This window comes from Camelina sativa, chromosome 13 (assembly GCF_000633955.1).
Source record: "Camelina sativa cultivar DH55 chromosome 13, Cs, whole genome shotgun sequence".
Classification (NCBI taxonomy): Eukaryota; Viridiplantae; Streptophyta; class Magnoliopsida; order Brassicales; family Brassicaceae; genus Camelina; species Camelina sativa.
This window is the reverse complement of record NC_025697.1, coordinates 7,846,265-7,870,197: the sequence shown is the minus strand read 5'-3', so window position 1 is coordinate 7,870,197 and position 23,933 is coordinate 7,846,265. Positions and strand designations below refer to the sequence as shown.

Below are 23,933 nucleotides of genomic sequence, written 5' to 3'. Positions count from 1 at the left end.
ATTTTCTTCGTGTAGATATCACTACAACGTTGCAGACACAAGGCTGCACCAACATGTTCAGAAAGGTAACGAGGATGGCCTTTTAATTAGCTGTGTAGCATCAGCAGCTAATCTCTGGGCCCTCATAATGGATGCTGGGACTGGATTCACCTCTCAAGTTTATGAATTGTCAACGGTTTTCCTTCACAAGGTAATAATTGCTGGAAACAATTAGGAATCAATCAATTTTGCAGTAACTCACCATTTGTGTGTTTTATTTTTGCAGGACTGGATTATGGAACAGTGGGAAAAGAACTACTATATCAGTTCCATAGCTGGTTCAGATAACGGGAGCTCATTAGTTATTATGTCAAAAGGTTGGTTTTAATGGTAGTTGTCACAGTTAACTATAACAGTGTCATACTATTATCATACTTATAACATGAAGGGTTCTTTACTTATTTCTGCTCGTTGCAAATTGGTAGGTACTTCTTATACTCAGCAATCTTACAAAGTCAGCGACTCATTTCCTTTCAAGTGGATAAATAAGAAATGGAAAGAAGATTTTCATGTAACCTCCATGACAACTGCTGGGAACCGTTGGGGTGTGGTAATGTCGAGGAACTCGGGCTTCTCTGATCAGGTATGCTTCCATCTCTTAACCTTAAAAGCATTACATGTTTCCTACTAAACATTGTGACATCTCCCTTTAATAATAATCTTGTTTGGTTATTGCATGAAAAGGTCGTGGAGCTCGACTTTTTGTACCCAAGTGATGGGATACATAGGAGGTGGGAAAGTGGGTATAGGATAACATCAATGGCAGCAACTGCAGACCAAGCAGCTTTTATATTAAGTGTACCAAAACGTAAAATGATGGATGAAACTCAAGAGACTCTTCGCACCACCGCCTTTCCAAGCACTCACGTTAAGGTGGGTTTCTTTAGTTCTTTGAACAAAATTTGGATTTATATGGTTTTGTTTCCGTATAACTGAATTAGAACTTACACGGTGTTTGGTTGTGAATTTCAGGAAAAATGGGCGAAAAATCTGTACATTGCATCAATATGCTTTGGGAGGACAGTGTGCTGAGAGAGATACTTAGCACCATCGTATGGTCTGTTGCAAAGAGAAGAAAAGAGACTTTTGGAACATAAGGATCATAGTACACAAACAAAAAAAGGTGAAACCAGACGCAACCTGTTTGTTGAATGTAATGAAATGGATGCGTCTACGTATGTATGTAGAAGTAATGAAAAAAGATAGAAACGAAGAAGGTAACGGAGAAAATTGAATTAGTAATAGAAAGTTTTGAAGGCTTTTTTTAAGCCTTCAAGTGTGCTTTTTTTTTTCTCTTTTTCTTTTGGTTATCCTTTGCGTTGTTTGATGCCTCTAGTAAGTGAAATGTGTGAGAAAACCAAACCAAACCAAACTTAAACCAACACAACCATAAATAAAGGGGAAATTAATTTCTAATCCTATTATATAAATGTCACTCAAATCCTTTTTTTTTTAATTATTGACTAATTAACTAAATAAAAATCGTATTATTTTTGTTCAATTGCTGAAAACCCTAATACGTATACGTAATATTTTTGTATTAAAAAGCTTCTTATTGAACACTCCAATTGCTTCCCACGCGAAACCCTAAAAAACTTCTGAGGAACAGAGCGCTGTTAAGAAGAAACAGAACCAAAGATGAGACCACCACGCGGCGGCGGGAATTTTAGGGGAAGGGGAGGAAGAGACGGCGGCGGACGTGGACGTTTTGGTGGCGGCGGCGGACGTGGCGGAGGACGCTATGGTGGTGGTTATCGTGACGAAGGACCTCCCAGCGAAGTCGTTGGTTCGTTTTCTAAACCTTCTTTGACGATTCTCATACTTGCTTTACCGATCAAGCTGAAAAAGTTCTCAGCTTTGACATTAATGAGTGTTTTGTTGCTGAATTCTGAGTATAATTCCCATTGATAAATTGGTTCTTTCTTGTTAGGATTTTGTTAGATTCATCTTTAGAGTTGAGGTTTTGTTAGATTATATTCATCTTAATGAACAAACCTGTGGAATTGTCAATCTTTATAAATAAAAGTTTTGTTTCTTTGGTTATACAGAAGTTGCAACCTTTCTCCATCCTTGTGAGGGAGATGCTGTGACCAAGCTAACGAATCCGAAAATCCCACATTTCAATGCCCCAATCTACCTAGAAAACAAGACCCAGATTGGGAGAGTTGATGAAATCTTTGGTCCCATTAATGAATCTGTATGTGTTATCTCTCTCTCTCTCTCTCTCTGTTGCTTCTTCTTTATACTGCCCTGCTCTCTGATATCCAAAGCATTGGTTTTTTACTTTTTTCAGCTGTTTACTATCAAAATGATGGAAGGTATTGTAGCTACCTCTTATACTAAAGGCGATAAGTTCTTTATTAACCCTGAGAAGCTTTTACATCTATCAAGATTCCTTCCTCAACCAAAGTAAGCTGCACTTCCTCTAAAAGATAGCTGATCTACACTTGTTGATTTGCCAATTCTTAGGTCCCTTTAAGTTTAAAGTAGAACAAACTTGTTGAACTCTTGTTCTGTACTTCTTGCAGGGGGCAATCAGGAGGTGCTCCGCGTGGTAGAGGAGCTCCCCGTGGAAGAGGTGCTCCCCGTGGTAGAGGTGCCCCCCGTGGTAGAGGCAATTTCGGAGGTGCACCCCGTGGTAGAGGGTTTCAACCAAGAGGTGGTTTTCGTGGAGGCTTCAGAGGCCGAGGGAGAGGATAGATTCTTTTTCTATATAGCCTTCAAGATTGTAATTCCTCCTTTTTATCTTGGATCATGAAAATGCTTATTAAAGAACCATAATAATGGTAACCGTTTTTCAGATTCTAGTTTTTGATACTTAGCATTATGGAAAGAGTGAAAAAAAGTTCATTAATCATCTGAGTTCAAGGTTTTATTACATACATGAAAGCATCATCTGGTTATTAACACAGATCTGTTAACTCTAAGTGAAAGAAGGAGAGCATGAAAGGTTGGCTCGTTTTATTAAGTTCGATTCATAAAGATCAGAGAATCTTAAGCTCCCCAGCCTCTGAGAACGGTAGCCTGAGCCACACGATTAACACCGAGAGTGAAAGCTCCCATCCGGAGATCGCAGGAATGAGTTTTGCACATCTCTTTTAAGTCCTTGAAAGAGCGAGTCATGTAAGTCTTTAGCTCATCGTTCACCTTCTCTTCTTCCCACATAAACCCTTGAATGTTCTGCACATTGCCATAAAACAACTTATATAATCAGTTTGGTTCGGGTACTTGGTATGTCCAAGACTAGCAGTTTAGAGACTTCATACCTGAACCCATTCGAAGTAACTGACAGTGACCCCTCCAGAGTTTGCATATATGTCTGGGAGTATAACCACACCTTTATTACTTAAGATCTGCAATACAAGTGTCTCCATTACAGATTTGAAATGAGAATTTGCGAAGTAAAAAGAAGAGGGCAATCAAACCTCATCAGCGTCTGGATCAGTGGGATGATTAGCAGCTTCTATGATGAACTTTGCTTTAATCTCATTCGCATTCTCCCTTCAACCAAAACCCAATTAATATAAGTTTTATAGAAACTTTCAAACAGAATGTAAACTTGTGTAGCAAAAAAAAGCTTGAACCTGTTGATGACACCACCAAGTGCTGCAGGGACGAGGATATCGCAATCCTCGAGCAGTATGGCATTTGGATCAATTGGATCCGCACCATCAAACCCTTTGACACCTCTGTGTTGTTTTGTATACTCGAGCAAGGCAGGGATATCAATACCGTCCTTGTTCTTGATTGCTCCGGTTATGTCACTCACCGCAACAATCTTCCCACCCTTTTCATTTATTAGCTTCGCCGCCCAAGAACCCACATTACCAAACCCCTAAAGTACCAACAGTGCAACCCGGTTAAGAAAAGTCTCTGTGGTTCCGCGAGAAACATAAAGAAAGAATTTAAAAAAAAAACTTCACCTGGATTACAAAACGCTGCCCTGATATACTCTTGCCGTGGTCGTTAAGCAAAGCTTCGGTTCCAAACATCACTCCTCTTCCAGTAGCAGCGTCTCTACCTAGCGAACCACCAAGATCCTGGTTCATAAACATCATTTTACCACTCAGGTAACTTCTTATACTAGTGATTAGCGACACAAAACTCCGTGATAGCTGTTACTTACAATGGGCTTTCCAGTCACAACTGCAGGCGAGTATCCATGAAACTTCGAGTACTCATCAAGAATCCAAGCCATTGTCTGCAAATTTACCACCAAGGTAGGAAAAAATTAAAGATGATGACTCAAGAAGAACAATAACTTAATGGAAACGTTTTGAAGAGAGTTAAACCTGAGGACCAGTGCCCATATCAGGAGCTGGAACATCAGTATGAATCCCAATGAGATCATGAATCTTCTGAGTGAAAACTCGAGTCAACCTCTCGAGCTCGGAGATACTGAGCTTGCTCGGATCACAACCAATCCCTCCTTTGGCTCCACCGTAAGGAATCTTAGCCACTGCTGTTTTCCAAGTCATTAGCTGAGCCAATGCGTTCACTTCATCCGGATCAACCTTCAGAGAAAAATAATAAATTAAAAACGATAACCGGTTAGCATCGTACCAAAAACCGAAATTGAATTCTGGTTTGGAAGAGAAAATTTACAAATGTCAAAAAGTCAAAAACCTCGGGATGATATCTGATTCCACCTTTCATGGGACCTCTAGCATTGTCGTGTTGCACTCTGAACCCAACGAATGATGCTAATGTCCCATCGTCTTTCGGTATGGTACATTCCACCTGCCAACAATATTTTACAAAACCGGTTAATTAAATTGGTTCCTTCCGGTACTAACCGGATCAGGGTTGTAATTAGATCAGAAAATAGCGGGTCGGGTTTGGAAACGCCCCGAAACATTCAGAAATTATAAATCCGCCGCAAAGAATCATCTCCGGCCGCCCGAAAAGGCCGCAAAATCAGCCGATCAAGGAGGCTTTATTAGTTTTAGAAAAGAACGGAGTGTAAAAAAATTATGAGAAACCTTGATTTCACGGAAAGGGATGAGAAGACTTTTCTCGAGCTTAGAATCCAAACCAAGAAGCCTTGAAGCTAACTTGAAGTTTCTGTTTGTTGCTGCTAAAGCATTCATCGCTTCTTCTTCTTCTTTACTGTTTCTTCTTGTTTCTGTGTACTTTTACTTTTGTGAGCTTTGATCAGAACGCTGTAATAAAACGACTGTTGAAATGAGAAGATTGGTGTCAGTGTTTGTTGTTAAGTGTGTGTATTTATTTGTACACTTTAATAGACTAATAGGGTGTGTGTGTGTGTCTATACATAACATGCACGTGATCGATGCTTGGGTAAGATTCAGTGGAGGGTGGAGCTGATTAAGGCAGTTTCAGAAATCCAAGCGACAATAATTGTGGGATTAAAAAGGTTACATTCACTTTGTGTATTTAAATTTCTTGTACAAGTACTATGTCCAACGAGATAGACTTTTTTTTGATAAATTTGGGCAAACATCCTTTAAGACAATTGAAGAGTTTAGTTGCCCTTCAAAAAAATAAAACAACTAATTAATCTATAAGTAGTTTTAATAGTTTTAGATCTTAGACCATAACTAAACTAATTTTGGGATCAACGAGACTAAATTCTTTGGACACTCATCAACTGATGTTTGGCCTTTTGAGTTCATATTACTGTTGGATATGTCGACATATTTGGGATATCATCAGAAATTTTTTCCAATAATGTAACAAATAGTTTGGGAAAACTAAACATTGTTGTGCTATGTTTTGTCAGAAAATAATGTAGCCGAATATAGAACTAGAACATTCATACATGATACAACGTTGCATATATTATATGGGCATCTCAGACTATAGAGCCTCTGGTTCCTCTTCTATGCTCTACAGATACATTATGTAAAATGCTTACTACTGTAATTTGAAGATTCTAATAATGTATTGTTTTGGGAACAATCTTCTTATTTTAGGTGGAGATGCAGAAGAAGCTGCACCTCTGAGATCTGAAGGGAAAAGCTCTGGTGGTTCTGTTTTGCCCTTTGTGGGTGTTGCTTGTCTTGGTGCTATTCTGTTTGGTTATCATCTTGGGTATTATGATTTTTAACTACCACACTTGAATCATATTCCTAAATGAAATTAGTGGGGAATGTGACACATAATACTTCTTTTTCTTTGGAGAGATACGGTTGCATCGTCATATTCTCATCAAATCGTAATTTCTTTGATTTTTCTTAATTGGTGTATGTTGACTTGTAAACAATCTTATCCACTATGTTTCTTTTTGTCACCCCAATTAATATGCGTCCAAACACACATGTACGGATTCGACATATTTAAAACTTTTGTTAAAGTATATAACTATAGTTGGATTGGGATTATATATAAATTACATTTTGCTACCCATTGTCACCTACATGATTAATTTCTTAATAAAAACTAATATATTCTTGTTCTGCTTCTTTCTAGAGGGCTATTGAACATTTCAAGAGATGGATATCTTATCCTTGTGTGAAAATTGATTATCTAATTATGCTTTTTCTTGTCAGTGTTGGTGTTGGATTTGTGGAGAGAAAGTTGTTGAAAGAGAAGGAAACAACAAGACAAAGGCATGTGTATTTGACCTATGAAGCCTATAATAATAGCTTACGCCTTCATCTCTTATACACGTATCGAAGAATCTCTAGTTTGCTTATGAATGTTCTACAAATCATCAACTAAAAATTGAATGCCATTGTTTTTAACTTCCAACTTCCAAGAGACTGAGTCGTTTGCATATAAATATATATGGCATAGTCTGCACTCTGCAGAACCCGGCCTACATTGTTATAACACGTGTTGTGGTATACTCAAAACTAAGTAATGATCACTTTATGACAAAGCCCTCCTTCCATTGGAATGGATAAAGTTCTCAAGAAAAAGAAAAAACTTATATAGAATTAGATGTCATTCAACAGAACAGAGGATTCTTTGGTGACACTGACACATATTACAGTCTCTGCCTCTATAGGGTTTGTTCTGTTACATACTACCATAGCGTGTTTATAAATTATATAGTAAAGTTTCTCACATACTTAAACATGTAGAAATTATCACTCACATACTTAAACATGTAGAAATTATCAAATTATGGGAATTTACCCCAATGGGATCAATCAATCAAATTTACAAGAAATATCTAAAGAAATCACTTCATAGATTTGTTGTCATTCCATTTAAATAGAGGAGAGCACTCTTACAATGAGATGAAACTCTCGATGTGATTTGGTAAAACATAAAAGTCATTGACAAGATCAAATCCAAGTCTATCAGGTTGCCAAATCTCGTTACCTGAAATTCCTGCAAACTTATCTTATACTGTCTTTCTTCGGATCAAAATACACAACACAGAACGATCCATTCAAACTCATTCCTGTATAGATAAGCTCACCAGCATCAGTAACACCCTTCAGATCCAAAGACTTGAACCTTTTGTTAGCAGGAAGACTGAAAAGAAAATGTTTACACGACCAGTATTTTCGATTCTCTGCATCCTCCAAACTCCATAATTCAACAACGGAGCCAATGGAACTTATCAAAGCCAACCTTCCCTCATAAGATACCATTAGAAAACGAACGTAATCACGCATGGGAAACTCGATCAAACCGAAACTTTCAGACCTGAGATCAAAACTCACTAAAGCATGCCTATAAGGCATGCAAATAGCTTTATAGTAGATAACTCCATTAATGCATCTCCCACTGTCTTTAGCAGGCCAATGAATAGGGCTGCCTTTGGTTATTACTCTCCATGATTCTCGAGCTCCTAATGTAAGAACTTGAGTGTTGCATCCTCTGACAATGCAGACTGCTTTGTATTTACCTTCAATCGGTTCATACCCTAAAAACCCTCCTACGTAGTATCCGTCTCCGGTGCCTTGAGGTTCAGGTAAAGTGAAGAATCGTTTCATGGTAGGGTTCCAAATCTCGAGCCTTTTAGAACCTTCCATGCAAATCAAACCGTGAACAGAATCAAAACGACGGACGAAACCAATCTTTGGGGTTGGGATTTGACAATCTTCCACATGAGAATAAGTATCCTTGTGTTGCGGAGACGAGAAAACGATCAGCTTGTCGTGTTTTCGGAAGACTATTAGCACACACGGTGGTGATGTCTTTTTGGATCGAGCCTTGATGAACTCTGGTGTGGTGGTGATGAACGACCATAGCTTACAGGCGGAGCGACATCTCACGATTGATTTCGCAGGAAGTCTTGAGAGTATCTCGACGGTTATGTGGAGAGGAATCGAGTTAGCAATTGACTGAGATTTGTGATTACGATGTGAGGATCTTGTTTTCGATATAGATGAAGATTGTGTTGTTCTCTGCTTCTCTTCTTGTTCGTCCATGGCTAATTGCTCCAAAATCTTGCTTAATTTCTTTAAACTCTCTAATTTGTTCGTTCGTCTTCTTTGAACGTTAATTTGCTCTTCCGTCTCCTACAATCATGCGTTATATAGATCAGGTAAATTAAGTAAATTGGTAATAATACATATTAGTATTTCATGATTTCTATTTTTTGTTGTGTTTTTATAATTTACCAGCTTCAGTAAACACCCTTCAGTTTCCATTTTTTTTTGTAAGGAGGATGAGGTAAGCGAACGTGTTTACTAATTCTATATGTATATAAAAATAATACTAATTGTAATTATAAATTACTAATTCTATAAGAAAAGAATTAAGAAAATTATACATTTAATTACTATAAATTATAATTAAATAAATTATACTTTTAATTAACGTCTTTGTAGATACTCACCTTTATATAAACAAATAATTTTTCTCATAATAACGTCTTTGAATTTTTGATTAATTTATGATAATGTTAGTATAGTTTTATTTAAAATTAGTTGGACAAGTAGTAAAACTATTAAATATGAGATTACAAAATATGAAACAAATATATTTAAGATATTGTTACTTTTCAAATATGAGATAAAACTAGTTTTCAATTTTTTCTTTGAAAATTATGTTTTATTAATTTTAGTTTTTTTAAAAAATATTAAGTAAGATATAAATTTGACCAAACAAACAAGTTGGGCCCTTTTTCATAAAAGAAAAAATAAAATAAAAAACGACTTACTTGAAGAAAGCAGTCGTGGAAATGCATGCGGAGTAACACCGCCGTGACGGTAGGATTCGTCTTGAATCGCTGGCGAACCACTTCTCCGACCACGTCTTCGGCTTGGGGACAAACTTGTTTGTAAAACCCCACGCGTAATTAAGAAGCATTTGCACTAGAAAGTAAACTGAACAGAAACCATACTAGATAAAGTACACATTTCTTCATCTTTTTTTCTTTCTTTCTATTTCTATGATGTGTTTTCTTTTCTTTTTTTTTTTTTTTTTAGTGAGAATCAAGCATTGATTCAACCAATATTTATAGCCATATTAGACGAAGAAACTCACCGTTAATTATTTTCTTTTTCCATATAGTACTTTATATTAATTCTTTTATATATTGAGAGACTGTGTGAAACCAATAATTTTTATTTTAGAATTCCTATGAATCTAAGATAAATTAGGAATTATTGCTCTCTTTCACTAAAGATCAAACCAACCGCAAGTGTTCCATATCTTTACCCCAGGAACTCTCTAACGTTTCTTTAAAAGAATTAAAAAATGTATTTTAATCATATAAATTTTTTTATTAGATTTTATTTGTAGTAACCAATAGAAAATCGACACCTGTCTATTTATTAAGAGGATCGATTTTTGCCAGAACAACTTAAGACCATCATTACTAATGAATGCTCACATCACATAAGTACTTCATAAATATTATTTTAATGTTTTAATAAAAAATGATTTATTAAACAAATAGATAAATTATTAAATAAAAATTTGACCAATAATATATGTTCAGCCAGGTTCTCAAATTGCTCCAAATAGAATCATTCTAACTATCTTTCCTGTTTTTTTGTTACTTTTTAATTTTTTAATATATTAATATTCTGTGAGCAACTGCCGGTAACGATGCTCTTACGTATACATTCTTTTATTTTTTTCTTCTCTCTTATTATTATATATTATTATATATTATTTTTTTCTTCTCCCTTATTATTATTATACATGCATGCACAGATGCACTAGTTATACATGCATACATGAATCCCAAATGGTTATATATTTTAATTTTGTAAACGAGTCAAAAGAAAACAGAAATTAATGGAACGAAGTCACACACACAGATTAATTTAATAATGAGAAAGTATTTGTTTTGAAACATAGACTACATAGTAACTAAGATAACAAGTTTTACTGATAAAGATAAATGATTAAAGTATTTGTTTAACGAGTTGCAACCCATGCACGTTTATCAAGTTTTATCATTGCATTTGCATAAATGATGTCTTAGTTGTATAACGAGTCAAAATAATATTTTTGTCTAAAAAAGTATTTGTTTTTGAAACATAGTGACTAATTAGAACAAGTTTTATCATTGATAAATGATTTTTGAAATGATGACATTTATGTTACCTTTTATTTTATAAAGTTTAACACGACCATGCTTATTGTTTGGAATTCATCATTATCAAAATATTAATTATTTTATATATTGAGAGAATATGTGTGAAGATAATCTTAAATTTGTAAAGATAATCTTAAATTTCTAAAAATTATTATGGCGGTTTTCCCTATATTTTTACTATAAATATAGAGCTTAGGCTACAACATTAGATATTAAATTCATTAGGTTAGTTAGGTAGTGTTGACATTGTGGGGGGTTTTTTGTATTGTTTTGGTTCTTTTATAATTGAATTTCTTAGTATGAGTTATGATTATAATTGAATTTCTTAGTATGAGTTATAATTGGTTCTTTTGTGTTTTTTTTATTAAAATAAAAGTTATATGAGCTCTTATTATCAATATAAATATGTTTTTTAAATTGGTTTTGCTTATTTTGATTTATGTTTTGGTTTACAGATCATGTGAGTTTCGATCCAAAACCATTGATGTTCCTGCTGTGAATGAGACTGCATCTACATGTCGATCATATATAATTTGAAAATTTGAAATTGTATGTACGATCATATAAAGGAACCAAACTGAAAAATCTATAAGGTATTAAGAATTCTGTTTTTTTTTTGGTGTGTTTATCGTTTGTTTATTTTAATAGGGTTTAGTTTTTGTATTTTTTTTAGTTCTAACCAGTGTTCAAGAAAGCGGTCTAGGCGGCCACTTAGGCGCCGTCTAGGCGCTAGGCACTCTGCAGACGCCTAGACGACTGTTTAGACCGCCTATAATCACAAAATTTTTATTTTAATGTATGTTTTTATTTTTAACTACATATATTTAAAATTTTAAGTTTTATATTCATATAAATATTTATAAATGTTTATATGTTATTAATCTAAATTAAATAAATGTATTTTTACTAATTTTAGTTTATGATTTATTATTATTTATTTCTTCTAACATATATTTTTATATAATTTTACATATAATATCATATATATAATGTTCATATTGTAAACGCCTAAACCGCGTAAAAACGTTTAAAATTCCGACTAGGCGTTCTAGGCGCTAGGCGCTGGGTCACCGCCCACATACCGCCTAGCGCTATCCTGAACACTGGTTCTAACAAATCAATTTTGCTGTCAAGGACAGTTAGAGGTTAGTAATCTCAATCTTATGATTACCATTGCTTAATATGCCTACAAAAAGGAAAAAAAAAATATAAAGTAAACTTTATTGAAAGAATTATAATGGTTTACCCTAAATATTTGTTTTAGCTATAACTATAGATCCCTGTCACATTATTTTATCAATTAGCCAAATAAATAGTTTTGATCATATGAGTTTTTTGATATTCCATTATTATATTTTGGCTCGAAAGTTCTATAAAAATCTGGGATTATATATATTTTGTATTACAATGCCGGACGATATCCTTTTAATGATATACACATATATTATAGTTATTCAACGAAGGTGTAGTAAGACATGCAGATGTGAACTCCTTGGGAATTCTAATCAATTCGTGTGTGTTATTTATGAATATGTTATGAAACCTATAATTCGTTTGTTTTTTTTTTTTTTCTCCGAAAGATTTTTATCAAGCTACTCTTACCAATCATATAAGAAAATCACAGTATTCTAAAATATTTTAAACAAAATTCCATACATAAGTGTAAAGAAAAAAATATAGTAAAAATGAGTAAGTAAACTAATTGGTAAAATATGAGAAATGGAAATTATGTTATGCATTTACGATAAGGATGATGGAGTAGATACTTGATTATCATGAGAAAATATACTATGTGAGGATGTAGGAATCATTTAAAAGTTGTTGGTGACAGACTGAGTACAAGAGACAGGTTGTTAGGTTGGGGGATGCAGGTCTCGGCTAGCTGCCTGCTTTGCAACTCGCATGACGAATCCCGTCAACATTTGTTCTTCGATTGTGGTTTTACAGGAGACATCTGGCGGTATTTCTGCTCACGAGCCCAGGTTAACCCTTCTCCGTTATTTCAAGATGCTCTCGTTTGGCTCAAGCGTCCTTGCAGGAATAGAAATATTTCGGCAATCCTCAGGTTGGTTTTCCAAGCTTCTCTGTACCTGATATGGAAAGAAAGAAACTCAAAGCTGCATACAACAGTATCAAGGCCTTCTCTCAGTTTGATAAAAGAGATCAAAGTCGTCATCCGAAGCCGTTTAGATCCTTTCTCTAGAGTGCAATCTCCACGACAAGCCAGGAATCAAGAAGAATCTCTCTTAATTACTTGGTTTGCAAGGTTTCAAAACTAATGAGCTCATTGTTGGGGTTTGTAAGGCATCTGTCTAAAGGTTTTGGTGCAGGTCTTACTCATTTGGAGGCACCCCTTAATTTACAGTTGTAACCGGTACTCTCTTCGAAGAGAAAAATGAAATGGACAAAAGGTTTGTTAAAAAAAAAAAAAAAAAAAAAATTGTTGGTGACGACGCAGTTGACATTTACTATTTAAGGAATTAAATAGTGCAGACAATTTAAACTCTAGGGATTTTCTGAGTGAGAAGAATTTGGTATATAAGAAGTTGTTAATTTAAAACATCTAATCACAATTTAATTATATCATTGACTAAATTATGAGTTTTCTTATTTTTCATATGAAGATAATTATAAAAAGAAAAAGTAGTCATAAGGTAAAATGGATAAACGTACAATTAAGATAGTAGATAATTTTAATCACTAAAATGATAAGATTTTAGAAACTATTTTAGATAGTTAGATGAAAAATGTAAATTTGCTAAAAAGATTAGTGGGTATATATTAAGAAGTAAGATATGAAGTAAAAATAATTCCTAAATAACATACACATTTTTATGTTTTAGGGGAAAATCATAAATCTTATGACATATATTTTTAACTATTAGGAATTTTGTTAAGTATTGAGTATGAAAAGAAGATTTACATGAATCCACTTTGGTATGGTTTCAAATTATAACATAAAAATAGAATATCATTGAAAAACTAAAAATATCATCAAATTAAGATATTGAAAAATAATTTGAAAACAATAAAAAAAACAGAAATAATTAGTGGGGAGATGACAAGATAATTTGTGCCTAAAATTTATAAGATTTTCACATGATAATTTTGTATCTAAAGGTTACACACATATTTTGGTAGGTCTCAAACTTTTTGAGCATTTTTGAAAGAAATATTAGGAGGGACATATTTGAAAAGAGATACTGAGAAATAGTCATTTCTGAAAATTTCCGTAGCAATAATTACAAGTAAATTATTATTTTTATCATTTGTTAGATGAATATTCAATATTGTACCAAAACTAATCTATTTAAAACAAAATGAATTAATCGTAGTTTGATTTTTCTTTCGTATCCTAATACATTTTTAAACATGATAAATGATACTTAAAATATAAATAAAAGAAATATCTATATTATTATTTTTGAAGTACATTTTGGTTTATGCTCTTTTGGTTTTGCTTATTTAATATGTTTTATTTAAAACATTAACCCATAAAACAATTCTATAAATAACATTGCAGAGAAACTTAAATACTAAACTTTCTTAAATTGACCAACATTTGTTACATTTATTGTCAAAAAATTTTAACAACATCTATACGTTATGATTTTTCTAAAAACAAATCTACCCATTAAAGTATTAACTCATTAAATCTCGAAAACTATTTTTATGGATGTTAGAATCTCTCAAATTTAAATAATATACAACAGATTTATCAAAAAAAAAGTTATAATCTCTATAATTATATTAACATTAATAAATTTCCTAAACCGAAAATACAATTTTAGAATGATTAGAAAACCAATATTCACAAATATTTAACTTTAGCAAGAGGACATACATTTAATTCAGTATATATTTTATTTAGAAATTGAATATCTATGTATACATGATGGTTTGAATTAACATTAGTATAAATATAAAATATTATTAATTCGGTCTTGAAACACGGGTTAAATCCTCATTTAATTATTTGGCCAATACTACTAATATTAGAATATGAGAAATATTAAATCAGGTAATTTAACTAAAATTTTGTAAAACAATTAAATCATTGGTAATATTGTGACTTAATGAGACAATAGCTTATAAATTACATATTTATGTATTTAATTCCCTTATTATTGTTCTAATAATTAACAATCCAAACAAAATTAATTAAACAAACAAACTAAATATAAATATATTTTTTAAAATTGTCTCGCGGTGTACCGGGGGTTGAAATCTAGTTTCTGTTTAAAAATGTAAACATAAAACTACTTTTGCATACTATCTATCAATTTATAGCTATTTAAATAATTATTAAGTTTAAAATAATTAAAATAATCATTACACATATACCGCGCGTGGCGCAGATTAATAACCTAGTAAACATAAGAATATACATATGTTTAAATGTTTAAATGTATGCAACTAATATTTATATAATATTGAAATAGAAAATAGAACTAAATAAAATATGTGGATTAAGTACATCAAATATTATTTAAAAATGCAACTACCTATTATATATTTATGGTATTAATCATTATTTATTTAATCTTAAAGATTTGTTATATGTTTATAGCATTAATATAGGGAGGACCCAAGTGAGAGAGTATGGGGTCAGTTGACCCCCCCCCCATTAACTAAAAAAGAGATATGTAGTGAAAATTTACCAGTTTTTAATACAATTTATTATAATGAGCCCATAAAAAATAGTTTATTTGTCTAAAACCCATAAATCAATTTGTTTTGTTTAATTTTCTTCAATATTTTAGTAGCCCAATTCTAAAAAATACATATTTTTATGTTTTAATTAACATAGATATAGAAAGAAAATAAAATCTTTCTCTTTCTGAATTATCTCTAATATTTATAGTGATTTTACATATTATCATATCACATAAAATCAAAAATAAAAATATAAAATCTAATATGTTCTAATATTGATATCCAAATTAATAGTGTAGATGGACCGTTTTTTATTTTTTTTATCAAAGATGTGTTATCATTCCATTAGATAGAAAATAACATACAAGGCCATGATTGTTTAGGGTACAATAGAGGGTAAGCTAAAACAAAGCATAAAACAATACAAGTACAAGGATAGATAGGAGCATTGGATGATAAGAGCTTGAGAGCTATGAGCCATATGCTAGAAAGCAGCATGGAACCTGTGAGATCAAGACAAATCGATGCAGACTCCATGAACAAGTCAAAGGAGTAGGAAGCCACTGTCTTGAAACTTCGAAGACTTGGCGGAAATGAGAATGGCAAAGCTGTGTTGCCAAAGGGTCGAGCAGGGGAGCTGATGCTCTGATAACCGGTTACTACAGATGTAGTTGATGGTCTAAGGTTGATAGGGGGGACTTGGAGAGGTTGTGGTAACCACTCCTCCTTGGAGAGAGGGTCATAATGCCACTAGTCTTCAAGAAATTATGCAAAGACTTCATAAAGTAGTTGAGTTGCGGTTTAAAGATCTTTGTTATTTGGTGAGGTATAGGTAGAGAGTTGGTGAAACATCAGTAACCCCCACTCCATAGATTTGGGATCATAATGCTAAGCTTCACCAAACAAACTCCAACAGCGGGATCATCCCTAGGGTAACCGATTAGCGAGGTTTTCAAAGGACTCTTGAGCCATTCTAGTACCAGTGGTAGTTTAAAGTTCAAAAACTGTCTTCGGACTAATGAAACCAATAAACTAACCAAGGTTTGCTTAGGGTGGGACAAAGTAGAGTTTCGACCAAACCCGAGTACACACTGGTCTCGACACAAATGGGTATCAATCAACCTAGAGAGTTCAGGTGTTCTGCTACCGAGATGGACTCGACTTGATCCAACAGAAACCATCAAAACTAACAGGATTGATCGGACTATATCTTTCACCAAAATGGGGTCGGATTAGGTACCAGTTCAGGGATGTGCCATAGTTTAAACTAAGTAAACTATCTTCCAGGGTTTGAATATAAGATTGGGGAATAGACCTGGGAAAGAGGATTACCGAAAGAGAAGCAGAGGCCACCAAGGAGGGGGGTTTCTTCGTCAAGTGGTTCACCGGTGCCGACGTCAATACAGAGCTTCTGTCCAGCTGCAGCCAAGCAAAGTACTTGGTGAGAGGATTTGGATCCGAGGAGCGGTAAGATGTGATAATTGACAGCTTAAGGGGTGGTGAGATAGACGGAGACCGAGCCTAGGGGGACACCAGGCCCGGCCCTTCACCCATTCTTATGACACATGGGTGTTGGGCCTCCATATTTTTTGAGATTTTTAGTAACAAAAATAGGCCTCAATTTTATGAAAGTTATAGATTTGGCCTCAAGTTTTAAATTTATCTATTTTTTTATTGCAAAAATATGCCTCATTTTCTGAAATTTTAAGATTTAGTTTCAATTTTATTTTTTTATCTATAAAATCCATTAAAAAGTAATTGTTTTGTATTGGGCCACAAATTTCACTGGGCCGGCCCTAGGGGACACTGGAGGATCTCTCGATCAATACCAAAGCGGTGAGGGCTCGATGTAAAGGGTTCACCAAGGGGAGTAGCCAGATGCGGAGGCAGAAGGGATGGTTGAAGCTGATGCAACGGCGAAGATGATATCTGGAATCTCAGCATATCTCCGGGAGGACTGAAACGGAAAGCGAGTGGACTGCAAAGAAAGAGGAGGCCACGAAGATGAAGAAACCAAGTCCCAGCGACGCCGATCGGGTTCGGCGCCGCCGAGAGAGCGGATCTCGGTGTTGTGCCAGAGAGAAAAAGGGGCTAGGGCGAACTNAATAAAAATTGAACCGGATCTTAACTACATACTCTATACCTTCGAAGATATGACTAGTTAAAAAAAAAATGATGGACCGTTTTTTGTAAACAAAAAATTGATACCCATTATCACTTAATCTTCCTTAACAATTCTTTGTTTGGAAAAAAAAACAAAAACAAAAAAAAAGAAGAAAAGACAAAGAGAGAGAGTTGTCCCCTACACAAAAAATTGATTCCACCAAATTAATCTGATTTAGCGGATACTTTCTCAGCCAAATCCGATTTTCCAGTCCGAAAACTCAATTAAAGGTCCATCATCAATCTGTCTTTTTGGATTATATAAATCAATTGTATGAATAAATAAGGTAATAGATGAATCTGTTATTTAAATATCCGCCTTATACTTCAGAATTTTTTATAATTTATCATTTACTTGTTCTTTTATGTATTAATTTAGCTTCAGTGTGGATACTTGTTCTTTTATGTATTAATTTAGCTTCAGTGTGGATGTTTAAGGTATTTAATCTTGTATTGGTTTTGATCTACAAGTGTTTAAGGTATCTACAGAAAATGGTGACTAAGGACTTATTTAATCTTGTATGGGTATTTAATCTTTTTTTTTTTTGGCAAGGTTTCAATCCTTTAGGTTATTCACTATGTATATCCTAAACCTTTCATTTTGATTAATGATATTTACTTTCATATAAATAAAAAAGGGTTACTTCATTATGGCTTAGCGAAAACATAAACCATTGATACATCTCCCATGAAAAGATGGAAAAGGTTACTTTTAGTTATTTTCCATGACATTTGAGCTAGAAGATCACATTTGAGCATCGGACCTTACATCGGTATCCTTCGCTTCACATTTGAGCATCGGACCTCACATTTGAGCATCGGACCTTACATCGGTATCCTTCGCTTCAGACTCGCTAACCCTTGTCAAAGCTATCAACAAAGAGATCCAAGTCAAGGAATTCTACAGGGTTCTACACGACATCCTGAATTTATCCACTGCCTTTGCTTCTGCTGTTTTCTGTTTTATCTCTAGGGATTTCAATCGTCGAGCCGATGCTCTGGCAAAAGAAGGCCTGTTGGCCGGTCTAAACTCTGTTACTTAATTGATTGAATGAAAACCCGGTTTAGTTCAAAAAAAAAAAACATTTTTTTCTTTTTATCAAACAAAAATTTGCATTGGAACACAAACATAACCAACACAATCGATAGATATGACAACTAGAGCTAAATTTTTTTACATACGGTATCATAACAATTTCTAGAACGCCCCTCAACTTTGTACAAAAGAGAAGTAGACTTTTTGTTTTCTCTGAGAAGAGAGCTATTCCAAATTCTATAATTGTGTGCGTCGCGTTGACAAAAACTTCATCATACGTGATAATATGATACAATAATACAACTACATAAGTGGTAGTTGAGGTCAGCCTCTTCTTCTTCTAGACACTTACTTAAGTATTTTGTCTTTTCTTTTCGTTTACCACATTAAAATAGTAAATATTTTCATATATACCCCTTACTTTTCCATAGTTTACCTCAACGCATCCCCTCAATTGTTTTTCATCCAAGACAAATTTAGCAAAAATCAAGGATTCCTTGGAAAAAATTAAAAGTATTGGGGCTAATTTGTAAAACACATAAAACATTTATGTTATTGACGTCTATTATGAAAACACCAATTCTTCAATTTTTCCACATTGCTGAAATATTCAGAAACGCGTCTCCTTTTTCTCGTAGTGGATGGAGATGGAGAAGATATGTAAATAAAATCTCAAATCTCTCATACCCCCTTTTTAATAATTTCTCATATTGTTTTCTCTCTCACACAATTCGTTTCCCAGAATCTCACGAACCCTAAAAAGCTTTCTCATTCTTCTTCAACGCATTGAGATCAGATTCCAAAATTGATCTTTCATCCAATGTGTCCGTTGAGGTTCTTATTGGTGTTCTTCTCAGCTGTACTCGCCGGCTATTTCGCATGGAAGACGGTTAGTTCTACGCTGGAGCTCATCTCTGACGACTCGCCTGTCGAATTGAATGAGAAAGAAGGACTCGGTTTCAAAAAGGTAAAGCCTTTTTATCCGTTAATTTCTTGAAATTTTTTGATTTTCTGGGGGGATTAGTTCTGATTTCTCTGTTTCAATTGGTGAATTTTAACAGAAGATGGAGAATGGGTTTTGGGTGTTCGTCGATATGGCTAGCGGAAGATACCTTTGGAGGAATCTTAAGGAGATGAAAGAGAGTACTCAATGAAGACGATGATGATCAATGAATACACTAAAGATCTCATCTTTTTGGGTCTCTCTTCTTTGTGCAGAAGACGAGTTTAATAATGAATCCTTCACATGAATTTTGTAACTTTGATTGATTAATTGATTTGTAATCTTGGAAAACAATGAAAATGGAGTCTTTTGTAACTTTTTCAAGCAATTTCTTCTCTTTTACTATTCAATCTTTCTCCAGACCATTGAACACATCTTATCTCAAGGGATATTGGACTTGAGAACAAGTAATTTAGCTATTTACAACCTAACGTAGTGAAGAAGCTGCGGTAGAATACGATTCAGGTTGAGTCGACTTGAAGCTTAATTGACATGTAGAGGAGGGTGAGAAGAGCACCTTGTGGAAGAGGAGCATGTCTAGCTAAATTGGAGCCAACCCACATCGCCACTACCACAAGAACCACAACGCTGCTGCTTGCTTTCCCACACAGCCAGCTTGCGAACGTTAGACACAGAGTGAGAAGGATGCCACCTTTTCCACCTAGTATCCATGCGATCATGAAACCAACTTTGTAACCCATGTCGAGTTCCTTGTCGAGCAAAGCCGTGAACGTGCTAAATGTGAGAGATGCTAGACAGCCGAGCGAGTAAAGAAGAAACATCGATAAGAAGGTGGATTTTAGAGATTCGACAAAGGAGTCTCGCTGGTCTTGTGCTCTTCCTACTTCTTCTGCTTCGTCTTCTTCTAGTGGCTCGGTCTCAGCGTAGAAATGTGACTTTGGATATGTAGAATAGTGTCCGTGGAACCTCTCGTGTCTGGATCTTTGTCTTTTCTCAGCCCAGCTGTAGTAATACTTCATGGCATCTTCAACCTCAGGGGTGTAGTTTTGCCTTTTCACTCTGTGGAACCTTGCATTCTCTTCAACTTTAAGTGCTCGGTCGTACTGAGTCCTTGCAGCTTCATTAGAAAGTACCTTTTGCAAACCAAAATAAAGACTCCCATCAGTTGATCTTACACTGGATCCCAACAACAACTCAAAAGAACTTGTGAATTTTAGCAAATCTCAAATACCGACTTCGTAGGAACAACGAATGGTCTTGAATAACTCTCCGGCTCTAGAGTCCTTATTCACATCAGGATGGAACTACAATTGCAACCCACAAGAAGAATACAGTCACAAAACATAACCCAAAACAAAGCTGAGTAAACTAGGAGCATACATAACTCTCTAGATGATTCTCATACAAACACAAAAGATCTTAACTTTTTCAATTTCCATCAAAAATCAATCGAATCAACGTTGCAAAATGGGTGCTTTCTTGGAAGCGACGACGCAAAAGAAAACATAATTTACCTTTCGAGCGAGCAGGCGATAAGCTTTCTTGATATCAACTTGTGTGGCGTAACGAGCTACCCCCAAAACAGCGTAGTGGCTCTGTCCGCCGCCGGTATTAGAAGCCGAAGACGAAGAAGAATACGCGGCAGAAGTAATTGTGGTTTTCGAGCGATTACGGTGAGAGCGAGATCTGCCGTCGCGGTGCCTTCGACGGTGGTGGTGGTGGTGTTGTTGTAGGTCTCGGCCGAAATATTTAGACGACGGAGGGAGGAGATCGCCGTAGAAGGAGGAGGATGAGAATCGACGGCAGCCCTTGAGTGGGATGGGTCCAACCAGAAGCTGAGTCTGCATTATCTTCTTTCTTCCCACACTGACCAGTCACAGGGCTCACAGCCACACAGGTCTGTTTGTCAACGGACCAGTGACGTTAACTTAAGTGGTGGAAGAGAAGAGAAGAGAAACGGCTTTGACGGAGGGCCGTTAAATATTACTTGGCGGGTCAGATTATCGGATCCTTTTGGGTCATCCTTATTAATGGGCCTTTCGTTATTGGGCTTAATCTATTTTTGTTGATGTACAAGCTTGTATGCAAACCCCCAAGGAACTAAATGCTTAATTGATACATTCATTACTCACAAATATATTTGTTTCACCCAAAGACTACAATATGTTACCTGGTGAAATTGTATCATCACCAAAGTTCAAACCCACATGATACATGTTGTTGCATTATGCGGATTTAAATTTACTTTATATTTTTCTTATGTATTTTATCTTGTTGTTTTCCTCTTGTATATTGTATATCCACAACATCGTCGTTCGCGGTTAACTATAACTTGATGTAGTATGTAGTACTAATGTAGGCCTAGTCTCGTATGCATTCGTTTATTACAAAGAATATAAAATCTACAGACATTATTTATTAAAGTTCCTAAATTCATAAATATATAAGCTATAAACCACGCGTTGAATTTTTTAAGCAGAAGACATTGGATCTGGTGTACTGATTTAGTTATTCTAAACGGGTTGGCTATGATTTAAAGTGCATCGTAGTATCCTCCAAAAGAAATCTGAGCTCTTGCAACCGGAAGACCTTTCATCACAGAGATTGCTTCATTTAGCTTTGTTGCATGCTTCACTACTTCGTTCATTCGCTGCCATCAAAATTATGTATACATATAAATTAACTTTCAAAAACAGACATAAAACATCTTTTAAGTCCCTAGCTGATATAGATTAATACGCATATGATATAACTTGTAAAGCAAATGTAAGGAACAATGACGTTATTAATTATAAACGTGTTTTGGTTCAAACTTCTAAGTGTGAGGGTGACGCAAAAGAAAAGATAAACACAAAACGTAGAAAGAAAGAAAAAGAAAAAAAAAAAAAATCGTCTCTACAATTATTGATTGTTGTTCCCTTAGACACGTAATAGGCTACACCGCCAAACGCATCCTTATCACTTTCGGTATATCAAAGACACAAACAAAACTTCTCTAATCAACAGCCCATCCAACCAAACACGTAAATAATTTGTATAGAGCTGATATCTAACTTTAATAATACACCACTAGCTAAAAGAAGTTTGCTAAACTTAATCACCATTGGTCTAGTTTTCATTTTTCAAAATAGATCAAAAATCTCATATTACTTCTTTTTTTTTTTCTTGTGAATAAGGATTCATCGGATTGTAGTTCATTATCAAAGCACCTAGATATTTTACATTAGAAACACTAAACACAGTAATGTCAATCAAGATAATTTTTAAAAAAAATTATACTTGAAATATGAATCATAACTGTAAGAAGTTACCTTATTATCATCAGAGTAAATCTGGAACCTGAGGATCTGGTTCTTGTTCCGACAACCTTGGACGCTACCGTTGTGTCCAAGGAAGAATACACAGATGGTGGCAGCAGCTGCTGCAATACCAAATGAACATATAGCTCCAATTCCATTGAGACCCTTCTTCCACAGATTCATATTTTTACCTTCGTCCCAAACAACTTCTTTCTTTCTACTCAAGTCACTACTCTGTTTAGCCTCTGATCCCACGATCTCATCATAGTACTCCCCTCTTGAATCGGAATGTTTCTCATCGTTCTGCTGAGGCAGGGGACTCGTGAACCTCGCTGGTGGTGAGTCTAGTTTCATGTCGGCAAATTCGGTTTCCTTCATTTTCTTGAAGGTTATTCTCGGCGACGGAAGAGACTCCGTCAAAAGTTCCGGTTCTGGCTCCGAAAAATCCGGATCCTGGTACTTCTTGTGATCTTTGTCGTCCACGGGGGATAAAGGTTCCCAAGTTATGGGAATCTGGAGGAGTTGTGTGGGGACCACGCTAGATCTCTCATGAAGAAGCTCTGTTTTTCCGACAGGATCTTGTATAGGGCAGATGTAGTAATCATTGTCGAAGCTTTTCTCGGTGTTTCTCATCATCTTCTTGGCTTCATGATCCTCGTCATGACCGAGATCAAGATCAAGATCAAGATTGAGACCCTCGTAGTTGTTTCTAGGGAGTAATTCCCACTCTTCTAGATCCATTTCCTCCTAGTTTTGTTGATTGATTTCTCCGATTAGGGTTTTAGAAAAAGAGGACTTTTGAAAAGTTTTGTTTTGGGTGAGCGTATTTTTTTTTTCTTTCAATTATTGGAGCTAATAGAGTTTTAGTAATTTTGAGGAGAGACCTCTCTCCATCGTCGTTGTTGAAGTGGTATCTAGATCCTTAAATAGATAGATGATCATAGAAGAAGAATAAGAAGAAGAGACGGAAAAAGCAAACTCTTAAATGGTTGATTTAACTATGGGAGTAGGTACATGCGAGATTGACGCATTTAGTGTTGTCACTGTTAAACTAGATTAAGTTATCAAAGTGTTAAATGTTAATTAGTGATTTTTTGGTTGTCGGCAATTAGTGATTTTTAAAAATGATAATTATTCAATAGAATTGTTCAAAGAAGATGTATGTATTTTGCGTAGATGTTTAAATAGATGTAATTAAGCTAAACGTTATTTTCACCATGATATAATATAATATTATGATTGGTATATTGAGAAGTCAAAATCTCTTGTTTGCCAAAAAAAAAAAAAAAAAAAAGGTATATT

General features: G+C 34.8%; 7 protein-coding genes across 7 annotated transcripts in view; 3 read left to right on the top strand and 4 right to left on the bottom strand.

The window, feature by feature from the left end:
- The window catches only part of LOC104735873 (casein kinase 1-like protein HD16), a 6,131-nt gene extending 4,800 nt beyond the window's left edge, over positions 1-1,331 (top strand). The window contains exons 14-17 of the mRNA XM_010455742.2: positions 266-356; positions 465-622; positions 724-912; positions 1,012-1,331. Coding sequence (XP_010454044.1) covers positions 266-356; positions 465-622; positions 724-912; positions 1,012-1,071 — 498 coding nt within the window. The 3' untranslated portion in view covers positions 1,072-1,331. The remainder of the gene's footprint in view (positions 1-265; positions 357-464; positions 623-723; positions 913-1,011) is intronic.
- LOC104735872 (H/ACA ribonucleoprotein complex subunit 1-like protein 2) lies at positions 1,596-2,852 on the top strand. Its single transcript, XM_010455740.2, has 4 exons — positions 1,596-1,825; positions 2,088-2,236; positions 2,333-2,448; positions 2,568-2,852. The coding sequence occupies exons 1-4, from the start codon at positions 1,678-1,680 to the stop codon at positions 2,737-2,739; spliced, it is 585 nt and encodes a 194-aa protein (XP_010454042.1). The 5' UTR covers positions 1,596-1,677; the 3' UTR covers positions 2,740-2,852.
- LOC104735871 (glutamate dehydrogenase 1-like) lies at positions 2,873-5,375 on the bottom strand. The gene is made up of 9 exons (XM_010455739.2): positions 5,022-5,375; positions 4,666-4,779; positions 4,332-4,553; positions 4,166-4,240; positions 3,963-4,079; positions 3,624-3,874; positions 3,465-3,540; positions 3,306-3,392; positions 2,873-3,219 (listed from the first exon to the last, which is right to left on the bottom strand). The coding sequence occupies exons 1-9, from the start codon at positions 5,127-5,129 to the stop codon at positions 3,034-3,036; spliced, it is 1,236 nt and encodes a 411-aa protein (XP_010454041.1). The 5' UTR covers positions 5,130-5,375; the 3' UTR covers positions 2,873-3,033.
- On the bottom strand, positions 7,350-8,390 carry LOC104738033 (F-box protein At5g18160-like). Its single transcript, XM_019234854.1, has one exon. The coding sequence runs from the start codon at positions 8,388-8,390 to the stop codon at positions 7,350-7,352; it is 1,041 nt and encodes a 346-aa protein (XP_019090399.1).
- LOC104735868 lies at positions 18,966-19,695 on the top strand. Its single transcript, XM_010455736.2, has 2 exons — positions 18,966-19,335; positions 19,430-19,695. The coding sequence occupies exons 1-2, from the start codon at positions 19,189-19,191 to the stop codon at positions 19,520-19,522; spliced, it is 240 nt and encodes a 79-aa protein (XP_010454038.1). The 5' UTR covers positions 18,966-19,188; the 3' UTR covers positions 19,523-19,695.
- Positions 19,620-21,393, bottom strand: LOC104735869 (J domain-containing protein DDB_G0295729). The gene is made up of 3 exons (XM_010455737.2): positions 20,847-21,393; positions 20,568-20,636; positions 19,620-20,465 (listed from the first exon to the last, which is right to left on the bottom strand). Exons 1-3 carry the CDS (start codon positions 21,177-21,179, stop codon positions 19,833-19,835), a joined length of 1,035 nt encoding a protein of 344 aa, XP_010454039.1. The 5' UTR covers positions 21,180-21,393; the 3' UTR covers positions 19,620-19,832.
- On the bottom strand, positions 21,678-23,575 carry LOC104735870. Its single transcript, XM_010455738.2, has 2 exons — positions 22,644-23,575; positions 21,678-21,982 (listed from the first exon to the last, which is right to left on the bottom strand). The coding sequence occupies exons 1-2, from the start codon at positions 23,370-23,372 to the stop codon at positions 21,866-21,868; spliced, it is 846 nt and encodes a 281-aa protein (XP_010454040.1). The 5' UTR covers positions 23,373-23,575; the 3' UTR covers positions 21,678-21,865.